General features: G+C 36.6%; 1 protein-coding gene across 1 annotated transcript in view; it reads left to right on the top strand.

The window, feature by feature from the left end:
* The window catches only part of LOC121382926 (hemicentin-1-like), a 140,748-nt gene that overhangs the window by 44,852 nt on the left and 82,886 nt on the right, over nucleotides 1-13,010 (top strand). The window contains exons 18-28 of the mRNA XM_041512607.1: nucleotides 395-490; nucleotides 1,210-1,482; nucleotides 2,065-2,349; nucleotides 3,025-3,297; nucleotides 4,505-4,783; nucleotides 5,876-6,151; nucleotides 6,492-6,797; nucleotides 7,301-7,588; nucleotides 8,746-9,027; nucleotides 10,086-10,370; nucleotides 11,795-12,073. Coding sequence (XP_041368541.1) covers nucleotides 395-490; nucleotides 1,210-1,482; nucleotides 2,065-2,349; nucleotides 3,025-3,297; nucleotides 4,505-4,783; nucleotides 5,876-6,151; nucleotides 6,492-6,797; nucleotides 7,301-7,588; nucleotides 8,746-9,027; nucleotides 10,086-10,370; nucleotides 11,795-12,073 — 2,922 coding nt within the window. The remainder of the gene's footprint in view (nucleotides 1-394; nucleotides 491-1,209; nucleotides 1,483-2,064; nucleotides 2,350-3,024; nucleotides 3,298-4,504; nucleotides 4,784-5,875; nucleotides 6,152-6,491; nucleotides 6,798-7,300; nucleotides 7,589-8,745; nucleotides 9,028-10,085; nucleotides 10,371-11,794; nucleotides 12,074-13,010) is intronic.

Below are 13,010 nucleotides of genomic sequence, written 5' to 3'. Positions count from 1 at the left end.
AATCCAAAATGAGGTTTACATGTACTTGTAAAAGTGAATTAAGTGTGTTCTTTTACAGACTGGTCGGCATTGTTCATTCATTTATTTATTTTAACTTATTTTCTTGCTTATATTCAATTAAGGTTTAGGGCACGCTGTCCTGGGCACGCTGTCCTGGGCACACACCTGGTGCTATCTGGGCTGTCTGTCCAGGACTGAGTTAGTTGTTAGTGGTTAGAGAGAGAGAAGAGGGTGTAGTGGTCTTACCCACTGAGTTGTAAAAACTCACTCTGGGTGAGAGCCAGCACCGGGCTGTGAACCCAGTACCTACCAGCCTTATGTCCGATGATTTAACCACAACACCACCAAGGCCAGTATGTACTGTCAGTGATATGAAGTGGGTTTTTTGTTTCAGATATTCAGCTTGGAGACGAAGGTATCTACTCGTGTCTGGCACAGAACACGTTCGGTGTTGCTGACGCATCTGCTTTTGTCAGCGTCACTGGAATTGGTAAGAAAATCATTTAAATATCTTAGTTATTATTGAGATGTGTTTGTCTTTATGTTGTTTATTTTTGTACATAATTATTGTTACATTATTTAGCTAAACAATAAGGTGGTTGGTCACTTAAAGCAGGTCAGTGTATACTACAGTAGTTGATGGTACATAATAACTGTCCTATTAACACAGGTAGCTGCAAAACACACATGGCTCAGTGTTTGACAAATGTCTGAGAAAGTCACTAGCCCTCAAAGAAGCTTTGGCTAGTGCCCTATAGGTGTATTATAGTCAAACAGTTGATAATGTCCGCTGTCCCAGACTTAAAGTTAACTAGCCAGGACTGAGGGCTGGTGGATTTGTCAAACCCTGTCCAGGCTGTTTGTTATATTTTTCACATCACTAACATTTTCATTTTATTTCACATCACAAATATTTTCGTTTTAAAAAGGTAAATAAACATAGTCATTCCTATTTTGAAATAGGTCTTTTTCAAGCAACCGGTACAAGTATTTAGACCTAAGCAATATTCATCTTAGTTATGTCTATTTACCTTTTTTAAAGAATACTTCCATTGGAACGATTTCCTGTATATATTTATTTTTTATATTTCATATCTTACATACATTTCAATTAATATTTAATTTTTCACTGCATTTTGTTTTGTTGCCTTGGCGACCACTTATAGTATACACTTACCCATTTGTCAAAGTTTTTTGTTTTCTTTCCAGTACGACCACTTATAGCCTACACCTACCCATTTGTGAAAGTTCAAGAGGGTGAGACTGCCGAACTAGAGTGTGTGGTGTTGCTAGGCAAGCCGACACCGTCGATAATGTGGACGAAGAACAGGAAGGTTGTACAAGGAGGGGGTCGTATCAAGGATCTGGGCCCAGGCAAGATCGCCATCACCAACATCACCCAGGCTGACGACGGGGAGTATATCTGTGTGGCTTCCAACATCGGCGGGAACGCAACATACTCCATCAATGTTGACGTTCTAGGTACGTAATCATAGTTTATTTATTTCAAGTGCACACAAATTAAGTAGTGGAGAATGTATGAGGATGTGTGGATTAATTATTTTTCATGAATCCTCATTTTTAATCCATTAATGTTCATTTGAAATGTCTTAGAATACAACTTCTATTAGCTTTGGTTCAGATGTTTAACTGAGGGGGGCAGAGTATATGTCTGGCTTTCCCAAATGGTTCACAGATTTCCCTTGCCAATATTTTGTTGGTATGACCTCTTTCAAAATGTGCCTCTGTGGATCTTATTTACCTTTTAAGCAGTGCATATACAAGATACTCCATAATGCATGTTTGCATCCTTTTGTCAGTACTGTCCACTGGATGGCTGTCTTTTGCATTGTTTTATAAAAAAATAATAATATTCGCCTGTAAGTCGACTCTGCCTATAAGCCAAATCCTTAATTTCAAGCTCTGAAAACAGATGTTTTAATTGAAGATATATGGTAATATAACAATAATTAAATCCTTATTTTTCTCTCAATTATACACTTTAAGATTTTTTTAATACATATTTCTTTTCTACATTAATTATTATTTTTAATTTTTTTCAAGTTCCACCAAGAATGTTACAAGAGCCGATAGACAGAAAGACGAACTTCAGTGTGATTCAAGGTCGCGGAGTTGTCCTTCCTTGTCGTGCCCAGGGTGACCCTCCCCCAAGCTACCAGTGGTACAAGGACGGCAGTCCTATCTCCCTCAGCGACATCCATTACTTTGTGCGAGAAGACGGTAGTCTGGAAATATTTAGTGCAGACCCCGACGACACTGGGACATACAAGTGTGTTGTGTCCAATGTTGCTGGCGGCACAGAGAAAGATGTCAGTCTGTTTGTGCAAGGTCAGTGTAAATTAATAGTAGTAATTCTCATAAGAATTGCTTTGATGTGAAAATGTGGTATTATTAAGCAATTCTGAAGGAAGCCTGCATTTTCTGATGAATATTTACTACATTTATCTTAGTTGCCTTATGGTTTATATACCTGAGTGATATCACAGTAATGACAAATGTTTAAGGAAAAATGTTTGGCAAGACAGTAAATTATGTAATATTCACAACTTTATAAGTTTTAGATTTATTATTTGACCTTTTTTAAAATTTAATACGATTCCACAAACGATACACAATATATTGTCACTTTTTTGTTTTTCTAATTTAATTTTGTAAGTCTTTCTTTGTTAAGATGAGTTTCAGTGTTATTTGAGTTACACCATTATAACAAATGACATATTTTTCTAGTTGGACCATCAATATCTAGGGCACTTGATGAACAGTTTGAAATAAATGACAATAAATGGGATAGATTCATTCTTTTGGGAAGACAGTAAATTATAAAATATTTGTTAATTTATAAGTTTTAAATTTCGTATTATTTAATATGACTACACAAGAAATACACAATATTTTGTCACTTTTTGGTTTTTATAATTCAGTTTTGTAAATCCCTCTTTGTTAAAATGAGTTTCACTGTTATTTGCATTATACTCATTATCAATGTCTGACTTATTTTTCTAGTTGGCCCATCAATATCTGGGGCCCTTGACGAGCAATTTGAAATAAACGAAGGGGAAGATATTCTGCTGCCCTGTGATGCCATAGGAACTCCGAAACCTATTGTTTTCTGGAGACGCAACTTCACCCCATTCAGACCCAAAGTGTCCCGAATTATATTTGAAAGTAATGGTCTGTTTTTCAAGAAAGCAAAGATTCGGGACAAAGCAATTTATGAGTGCATTGCTTCCAACATTGCAGGGAACACTACAAAAGTTATTACCCTTATTGTGTATAGTGAGTATTTCATTGTTTGTATACCATTTGATATTGTTCCTATTACACAATCATGAAGTTAAATAAATAAATATAAGTTTCTGTTTAGATAGCCAGCTCTCACTTTTAAAACAAATGCAAATCAATACCAATATAATTTTAATTATTTTTTACTTATTACTTTACCTAATTACCATACAGGAAAAGATACAGAATTTCTATTTTATACAAGAAAAAACAAGGCAGGGTTGAAAATGTAAATTTTAGTAATGTTTATGACATGGTTGGAAAGATGTAACTATCTAATTTTCCACTGAGTTGATAGGGTATGTTTAATATGTGTTTATGACATGGTCGGAAAGATGTAACTATCTAATTTTCCACTGAGTTGATAGGGTATGTTTAATATGTGTTTATGACATGGTCGGAAAGATGTAACTATCTAATTTTCCACTGAGTTGATAGGGTATGTTTAATATGTGTTTATGACATGGTCGGAAAGATGTAACTATCTAATTTTCCACTGAGTTGATAGGGTATGTTTAATATGTGTTTATGACATGGTCGGAAAGATGTAACTATCTAATTTTCCACTGAGTTGATAGGGTATGTTTAATATGTGTTTATGACATGGTTGGAAAGATGTAACTATCTAATTTTCCACTGAGTTGATAGGGTATGTTTAATATGTCTTTATGACATGGGTCGGAAAGATGTAACTATCTAATTTTCCACTGAGTTGATAGGGTATGTTTAATATGTGTTTATGCAGGGCTTCTAGAATATTTATAAAATCCACTAGCCATGGGATCAGTGATTTAAATTTTTTACTAGCCACAATTAAATATTCACTAGCCTACTTTACTTTAAGTTAATACAGTTTTACTAAATAAGAGTTACTGTGTAATAATCATATATGTCACCTAAGGAGGGAGATAAAGCTTAAAAGCATTAACACTAGGGGTGGGGGAAGGATAGTAATATTTACAAAATAACTTAACTGCAACATTTGACCCCAAAACAATTCACTAGCCATCGGGCATGGCAATAGTAGTTATTTACTAGCCCAACATTGAATATCACTAGCCATGGGAGTGGGGCTACCACAATCTAGAAGATCAACTTTATGATGAGAAGGGTGAAACTGTGATTGGATTAAAAAGGATACATTCAATTTTATAGTCTATTTTTGACAGTGTATATTTAAGATGTGTTTACCCAATTTCAGTCCCTCCGACTATCGAGGCCGGTGATTCTGACCTGGTTGTGATGGAGGGCGACCGCGTGACACTGCACTGTGAGACGAGTGGTGACCCGCCCCCCACCGTGCAGTGGAAGAAAGACAACGTCATCATGGACCTCTCCGACAGCAGCAGGGGCGTGTTCATGCATGGCACTGGCTCCGTCACCATCGACAACACCCGGCTCAAAGACGCGGCTCTCTACACATGCTCAGCTGTCAACCCTGCTGGAGCGGTTTCACAGGACTTCCGTCTCACTGTACACGGTCTGTGTAGACTTGTTGTAGTGATGGGCCCAGATTTTCGAGGCTATTTTAGTACTACCACTCTGAAGGACTCTCATAGGGTTCATTGTGATGTCATAGCTTACAACAGTTTTACGATATCTTGATAGTTTCAAAAATCTGTAGCCACTTTAACATTCTACTGGTTGAAAGGGAATGAATTTGTTTTTTTAAGTAATATTTAATCTTTTTATGGCAGTAGGATTGGTTGACAGGCTTAAGTTTGTTTTAGGACACCTCTTTACATATTTCAATAATACTGTATTCAGAACAAAATGAATTTGAATAAAGTATGATTATACATTTCAAGAGTTAATTTCCTAAGTCTGATATATGCCAATTTCCAACTTTTTGGAGCTACAACGTAGCAGTGAAGGTATTCTGATGACAGTTAGTTGATCGAGAATTAATTGTGGTTTAGCCAGTGTTTGAGATATGTACAGTATTTCCTTGACAGTTAGTTGATCGAGAACTAATTGTGGTTTAGCCAGTGTTTGAGATATGTACAGTATTTCCTTGACAGTTAGTTGATAGAGAATTAATGTTGGTTTAGCCAGTGTTTGAGATATGTACAGTATTTCCTTGACAGTTAGTTGATCGAGAATTAATTTTGGTTTAGCCAGTGTTTGAGATATGTACAGTATTTCCTTGACAGTTAGTTGATCGAGAACTAATTTTGGTTTAGCCAGTGTTTGAGATATGTACAGTATTTCCTTGACAGTTAGTTGATCGAGAACTAATTTTGGTTTAGCCAGTGTTTGAGATATGTACAGTATTTCCTTGACAGTTAGTTGATCGAGAATTAACTCAGTCTATCCGCAATATCAAATACATTGTGGATAGACCTAGTTAATTCTTGGTCAACAAATTATTAAAATGTGGCTAATTTAAGCTAATTTAAATGTCTCCACTTTGTATAAAAATTAAAAGCTGGCTAATTTGGTAATGGACAGGGTCAGTCCTGAATACTACATTACAAACTGCAAACAATTGACTATTGTTAACAAATCTTTACTGTGAATTATATTGATGATAAACAACTTGCGACTACAAGATATATTTTCCTATTAACAGCTCCCCCTGCATTGCCCCCGAGTCTGCCCACCTACACTGAGATCATCGAGAACAACCCAGTGATCCTGCTGTGCCCAGCCACAGGCACACCCCCGCCCAAGATCGTGTGGCTTAAAGATGGTGTCCCCATCTCCGGGAACGAGCTTGGCGTTGTCATGCTGGACGATGGATCTCTCGAGTTCTCCAGCGCGCAGGCGGCAGATTCCGGACAGTATCGGTGTGTTGCCGAAAACGTGGCAGGAAACACAACTCACAATGTCAGCCTCAAGATATTAGGTCAGTGATGACATTTCAAATGTAAATGAGGAGGTTTTGTGGGGTAAAGTTTGTTTGTTATTTGTTGTTTTTAGGGCGGGATGTAACCCAGTGGTAAAGCGTTCGCTTGATGCGTGGTCAGTTTGGTATTGTGGGCTCATTGAGCTATTTCTCGTTCCTACCAGTGCACCATGACTGGTATATTGACTCATTTTTCACAGTTATGGAGTTAGGAGATACAAAAATTAGTTGGGCCTGTTAAGGGACACGTATTACTTTAGCAGTACTCTGAAAATGCTTGTTAATGTATAATGTCGGACATATTTGTGATAACTAAAATCTTACTTTTCTACATTTTCAGTTCCACCCAAGCTGGTATCAACGGGTGGGTCGGGTAGTGATCCTGATCAGCCGACCGTTATCGTCAACGACTCCAAGGTGATCGTCTGTCCCGTCGCTGAAGACGTCGACCCCCCTCCCATAATCCTCTGGTACAAGGATAACCACCTCATTGAGTACCTGGGGCCAGAGGCGCGGGTGGTGATCTCAAACGACGGCCGCCAGCTCATCATAAAGAGGGCGCTAGTGGATGACACTGCTAGATACAGATGTATAGCCAGCAACACGGCCGGCGAGATTGAGAAACTCTTTGATTTAGATGTTCTGGGTAAGTTACACTAGAATTCATATATTGTGTTTACAGAAAGTTGGTGTATTAGTTAATATTACAATTTAGAAAGTTTGTAACAGTCATTTTGTTATGCCTTATGAATTATGTTTATTTGTGTTATGCTTGGTAGAGTTTATTGATGTTTTATTTTTATTCATCCATTTAACATGTTTTTGTTTTGTTTCATAATTTTATTTCGCATTCAGTTTTAATATAGTTTTACAAGTAGAGTGATTGTTTTTCTTCTGAAATGTTGAAAAATAGCCTAACAAGTTTAAAAAAAAAAAATGTTTTCTTAAATTCAAAGGTACACATGTATTTTGTGTGTATCTGAAAATTAAATACATTTGCTCTGTGGACAGCAAGTTATAAAATCAATTCTCTCATGAACCCCATAACTTGGTTCTGAAGACAGAAATTATAAACATCCCCGCCATTTTACCATAGCAAGATGACCATCATAATGTCACACTTGTACAGTGCATGCTTTGTGATTTCAGTCCCCCCGAAGGTGGATGAAGAAAGCTCATCATTACCCAACTTGACAGTGGTCATCGGGGAGCCTCTGTTGATCAACTGTCCACTAACTGGTATCCCCCCACCAGTGGTCAAGTGGTTCAAAGATGGGGAACCGCTAGATCCAGAACTGGACCCGAACATCGTGATCCACGCAAGTGGGCGTCGCCTCGAACTGAGGAGAGCGAAGGTTTCTGACAGAGGCTTGTACAAGTGTGTTGGTGAGAACATTGCCGGAAACACCAAGAAAGAATATGCCGTGGTCGTTCATGGTAAGAACATCAAAATCGATATGGGATAGAAAAAGTAACCTGAGGTGGTGGAATATAAGACTCCATCATATGTCGTAGCCCAGTGGTAAAGCATTCGCTTGATGCGCAGTCCGTCTGGGATCAATCCCCGTCGTTGGGCCCATTGGGCTATTTCTCGCTCCAGCCAGTGCACCGCGACTGGTATATCAAAGGCCGTGGTACATGTATGTGTTATCCTGTCTGTGGGATGGTGCATATAAAAGATCCCTTGCTGCTAATCGAAAAGAGTAGCCCATGAAGTAGCGACAGCGGGTTTCCTCTCTCAATATCTGTGTGGTCCTTAACCATATGTCTGACGCCATATAACCGTAAATAAAATGTGTTGAGTGCATCATTTAATAAAAGATTTCCTTCCTTCCATCCATCATATGTGGTCATGTGGAATACAAAATGTACACACAAGGAGTGAAAATTTCAATCCTAGGAATTTCACCGAGGGTGAACTTTTTCTATCCTACATGGCCACATATAATGAAGTTTTTTTCTCTCTTCTATTCAGTAAATAAACTATTATTTTCAACAAACCGACAAAGATGGCTGAACAAGTAACTTCTTTGACTCTTTTAACATAAATAAACTACACTATTAAATAAACTTTAACACTATAAATTAAACAGATAATTTTTATAATGAAGGCTTTAATCACAAAATATCAATCTTAAACTGGTGTCTAATAATCTGAGATCAACATCTTGCATTAGTATGACGTCATGTTAAGCACAAGCACATGATATCCCATGTGGGATAGAAAATTCTTACATAGCTTTCTTTCATGGGATATCTCTGTCCTATATACCTGAGGATGAGAGGAATTTTTATCTGGGATGAGGCTAACCACTTGTGAAAACATTTCCAAAACTTGTAATGTGGTTTTGGCTGATACTTTAAATGGGTCGATGCCATTTTAGACCCATTATGTAACGCCAACTCTTGTTCCAATCTCCAGTAGTAAAATTTCCGGATTTCTGTTTTTGAAACATACTTTCATCTCTAATTCAGCCAATAATAATATTACTTTGTTTTGCCATAACTTGTGTTTTGTCCACTATCACGAAGCTACAGTTCTTTTATTTATGACATAATATCATCTGTGATGTTTTTCTTCTTCTCTATTCCAGTGCCACCTAAAGTTGAGAAACCTGGCCAAGTTGAGCAGTCCCATGTTGTCAAGGGAGGTAACTTGAGTCTGAGTTGTCCAATATCGGGAATTCCCTTGCCTGAGATCACGTGGCTGAAGAACGAGGTTCCGATCAAAGCGAACAGCACAAAGTACACACTGCTGGACGGTGGGTGGACGCTGTTCGTGAAGGACTCGGACGAACAAGACTCAGGGAGATATTACTGCCTGGCCGAGAACGAGGCAGGAGAAAATGAGAAAGCATTCGATGTGGAAGTTTTGGGTAATGGTCTCATACAGATACTATTTATTAGTCCAACCAGAGGGGACTATAGGGTTCATTTCTGTCCTTCTCTCTGTCTGTCTGTCTCTCTGTCTGGATATTGAGATAATATTTTTAATATAGCTTTGTCAAGTACTGTTACAGATCAAGTTTAACTTTCATGGCGATTTATCCATTTTTTACAGAGTTATGTTCCTTGAACTTAGGAGATACGAAAATAAGTTTTCCGGATATTTTTTCACAATGTCTTAAGATACTGAGCTGCAATTTTGTATATAGCTTTATCATGTGCTGTACAGATCAAGTTTGACTTTCAGGGTGATTTATCCGACACCATATAACCGTAAATAAAATGTGTTGAGTGCTTTGTTAAATAAAACATTTCCTTCAGGGTGATTTACCCATTTTTCAAAGAGTTATGGCCCTTGAATTTAGGAGACAAACATTTGTTGGGCCAGATAAAGGATATGTATTGCTTTAGCAGTACTCTCAGAATGCTTCTTTATTCAGTGATATAACAACATGCATTAGATTGTACAAGTGGTTCAGATATTATGATTGTTTTCATAAATAATAAAATGTTAATTAGATTTATGAAATAATGTTGAAATTAACTAAAAGTTTAACGAATGATAAATTAAGCATTAAATTCATAAAATACTTTTAAAAATAACTGCAAATTTACAGCATTCTGTGTCCATTTTTCCATATGCCCCTGGGCACATAGTACTGTTTTAAAATTATCTTTGAAATTAATTAATTTATGAATTTAATTAATATTGTATTTTTTATAAATTTAATTTTCATTATTTCAAAAGTAATTTATGAATTTAATTATAAATATTGAATTACATGTATTTATAAATTAAAAGATTTCCCTTTAAACTACTGAAAATCTGTAAACAGCTTTTTAAAAATATACTATTATACAAAGACTTATTGTGATTATTACTAGTACTTTACCCCAAATGGCAGTTGATAAAACTTTCTTACTTGTCACAAAACAAACCATTTATTTACTTATATGTGCCTTTTTTTTTCCCCTTTTTTTTTTTCAGTACCTCCGAAGATAAACCGAAACCAGACAACATCGACCCCAAACGTGATAATTAACAACACGGCCGTGATGAGTTGTCCTGTGAGCGGAAACCCGACTCCGGAGATCATGTGGTACCGTAACGGAGTACTACTCGACCCGGCCATCAACCCACGTTATGAGATCCTGGCGGACGGCCGACAGATTCGCATACACAGGACACAGCACAAGGACAGGGGAATGTACACGTGTTCAACTCGGAATCGCGCCGGAGACGACTCTCTTGATTTTGATCTCGATGTTTGGGGTAGGTTCAAGGTGTTTATTATGTTTCATGTAGGAAGTTGTTTCTTCTAAGTAGAAAACGACTCTCTCAATGTTTGGGGTAAGTTCGAGATCTTTATTATGTTTCATGTAGGAAGTTGTTTGTTCTAAGTAGAAGACGACTCTCTCGATGCTTGAGGTAGGTTCAAGGTGTTTATTATGTTTCATGTAGGAAGTTGTTTGTTCTAAGTAGAAGACGACTCTCTCGATTTTGATCTCGATGTTTAGGGTAGGTTCAAGGTGTTTATTATGTTTCATGTAGGAAGTTGTTTGTTCTAAGTAGAAGACGACTCTCGATTTTGATCTCGATGTCTGGGGTAGGTTCAAGGTGTTTATTATGTTTCATGTAGGAAGTTGTTTGTTCTAAGTAGAAGACGACTCTCTCGATTTTGATCTCGATGTTTGGGGTAGGTTCAAGGTGTTTATTATGTTTCATGTAGGAAGTTGTTTGTTCTAAGTAGAAGACGACTCTCTCGATTTTGATCTCGATGTTTGGGGTAGGTTCAAGGTGTTTATTATGTTTCATGTTGTTTGTTCTAAGTAGAAGACGACTCTCTCGATTTTGATCTCGATGTTTGGGGTAGGTTCAAGATGTTTATTATGTTTCATGTAGGAAGTTGTTTGTTCTAAGTAGAAGACGACTCTCTCGATTTTGATCTCGATGTTTGGGGTAGGTTCAAGGTGTTTATTATGTTTCATGTAGGAAGTTGTTTGTTCTAAGTAGAAGACGACTCTCTCGATTTTGATCTCGATGTTTGGGGTAGGTTCAAGATGTTTATTATGTTTCATGTAGGAAGTTGTTTGTTCTAAGTAGAAGACGACTCTCTTGATTTTGATCTCGATGTTTGGGGTAGGTTCAAGATGTTTATTATGTTTCATGTAGGAAGTTGTTTGTTCTAAGTAGAAGACGACTCTCTCGATTTTGATCTCGATGTTTGGGGTAGGTTCAAGGTGTTTATTATGTTTCATGTAGGAAGTTGTTTGTTCTAAGTAGAAGACGACTCTCTTGATTTTGATCTTGATGTTTGGGGTAGGTTCAAGGTGTTTATTATGTTTGCTCTGAAGAGTGTATGTTACATTTACCAAATGTTTGACATCCAATAGCATTTGATTAATCAATCAATGTGCTCTAGTGGTGTCATTAAACAAAACAGACTAAACTTTTAACTTTTCATTCCTTTATTCATTCCTTTATTCATTCCTTTATTCATTCATTCATTCATTCATTCATTCATTCATTCATTCATTCATCCATCTATGCATCGATTCACTCATTTCATTTCATTTATATTTTGATGAATGATTTTGTTATTTTGCCTTTCATTATAGTAGTTGCATTAAATGGGATTAAATGGAATACTTCTTAATTAATACTCTTTAAATTTATTAATTAACTTCTGTTTACAGTTCCGCCAAAGATTGACACAAAGGGAGCGAACTATGAACCTCGAATAATAGTGAATGGCACAATCATTATGGACTGTCGAACGACTGGTAACCCACCCCCGGAGATTCTCTGGCTCAAGGACAACCATGCGATTAAAGAAGATGATGATGTCACAATACTGGAGGGTGGCGCACATCTCAAGATCAGGAACGCTGCTGTGGAAGATACCGGACGATATACTTGTGTGGTCAGGAATGAGGCCGGGGAAACTGACATACATTATAATCTAGGAGTTCATGGTGAGGAAAAATCTTCTTTTTTTTCTTTTTTTTAAGAGGGGGTGAAAAAACGTGATGGAAAAGGTCCTGTTTTTGTAACATAAGGAAGTTAAACATTTTCGGCTTAATAAACATGTGGTCGATGTTCTGTTTTTGTAACACAAGGAAAAAAAAAAAAAATTCAGCTTAATAAATATATGGTGGATGTTTATGTTACAACAGTTGAAGTGGTATATCTGAAATACTTTATTAAAGGTGCAGTATCATACATGTAGTTACAAGTGCCATATTTCACTATTTTTACATTTATTGTTGATTAATATTTACAAATTAATCAATCACACACATAATCTTTGCATAAATAACTTTGGAATATTAACATTTTAATGTGCATACATTTTGTGTAAACAGAGCAGGGTGTATACTACCAAATCAAATCCCACTGATGACTAGTAACATATGTGGCTAAAATTCCTACCTAAAGCATATCAATCGACACTCACATTTATCACCAATCACAGGACTTACGTTAACTTCTCTATCAAAAGTTTGGTGCACCTCGAACTTTGACCCAGCTGGAAGTTATTTGATTTAGTACTACCAGCAGGGAACATTTTGTTCTATCATGTCGCAATTCACTACACAAGTTTCAGAGATCACTACACAATTTTAAAACATTAAAAAAAAAGTGCATATTAATTTTTGATTGACTAGAAATATTTCTAATCAAGAGTTTGAAAACAAAATGTTCCCTGCAGAGTTGCATTCAGTACAAATATATTTCAGTTTTTTCACATCATAACAAATCCACAAAATCTGGCAACTTGAAATTTGGCATATAGATACAGTCATCATTATATAATAATTAATTTTGAATTTAGGCTGCCCGTTCAAAGTTATGTGCCAAAAGTTATTTTTTATTTTTATAATTACTTTTTAGAAACACACACACAAACTA

The sequence above is a fragment of the Gigantopelta aegis genome, chromosome 10 (assembly GCF_016097555.1).
Source record: "Gigantopelta aegis isolate Gae_Host chromosome 10, Gae_host_genome, whole genome shotgun sequence".
NCBI classification, from domain to species: Eukaryota; Metazoa; Mollusca; class Gastropoda; order Neomphalida; family Peltospiridae; genus Gigantopelta; species Gigantopelta aegis.
The sequence above is the reverse complement of the archived record's forward strand: the minus strand, read 5'-3'. Positions and strand labels throughout refer to the sequence as shown.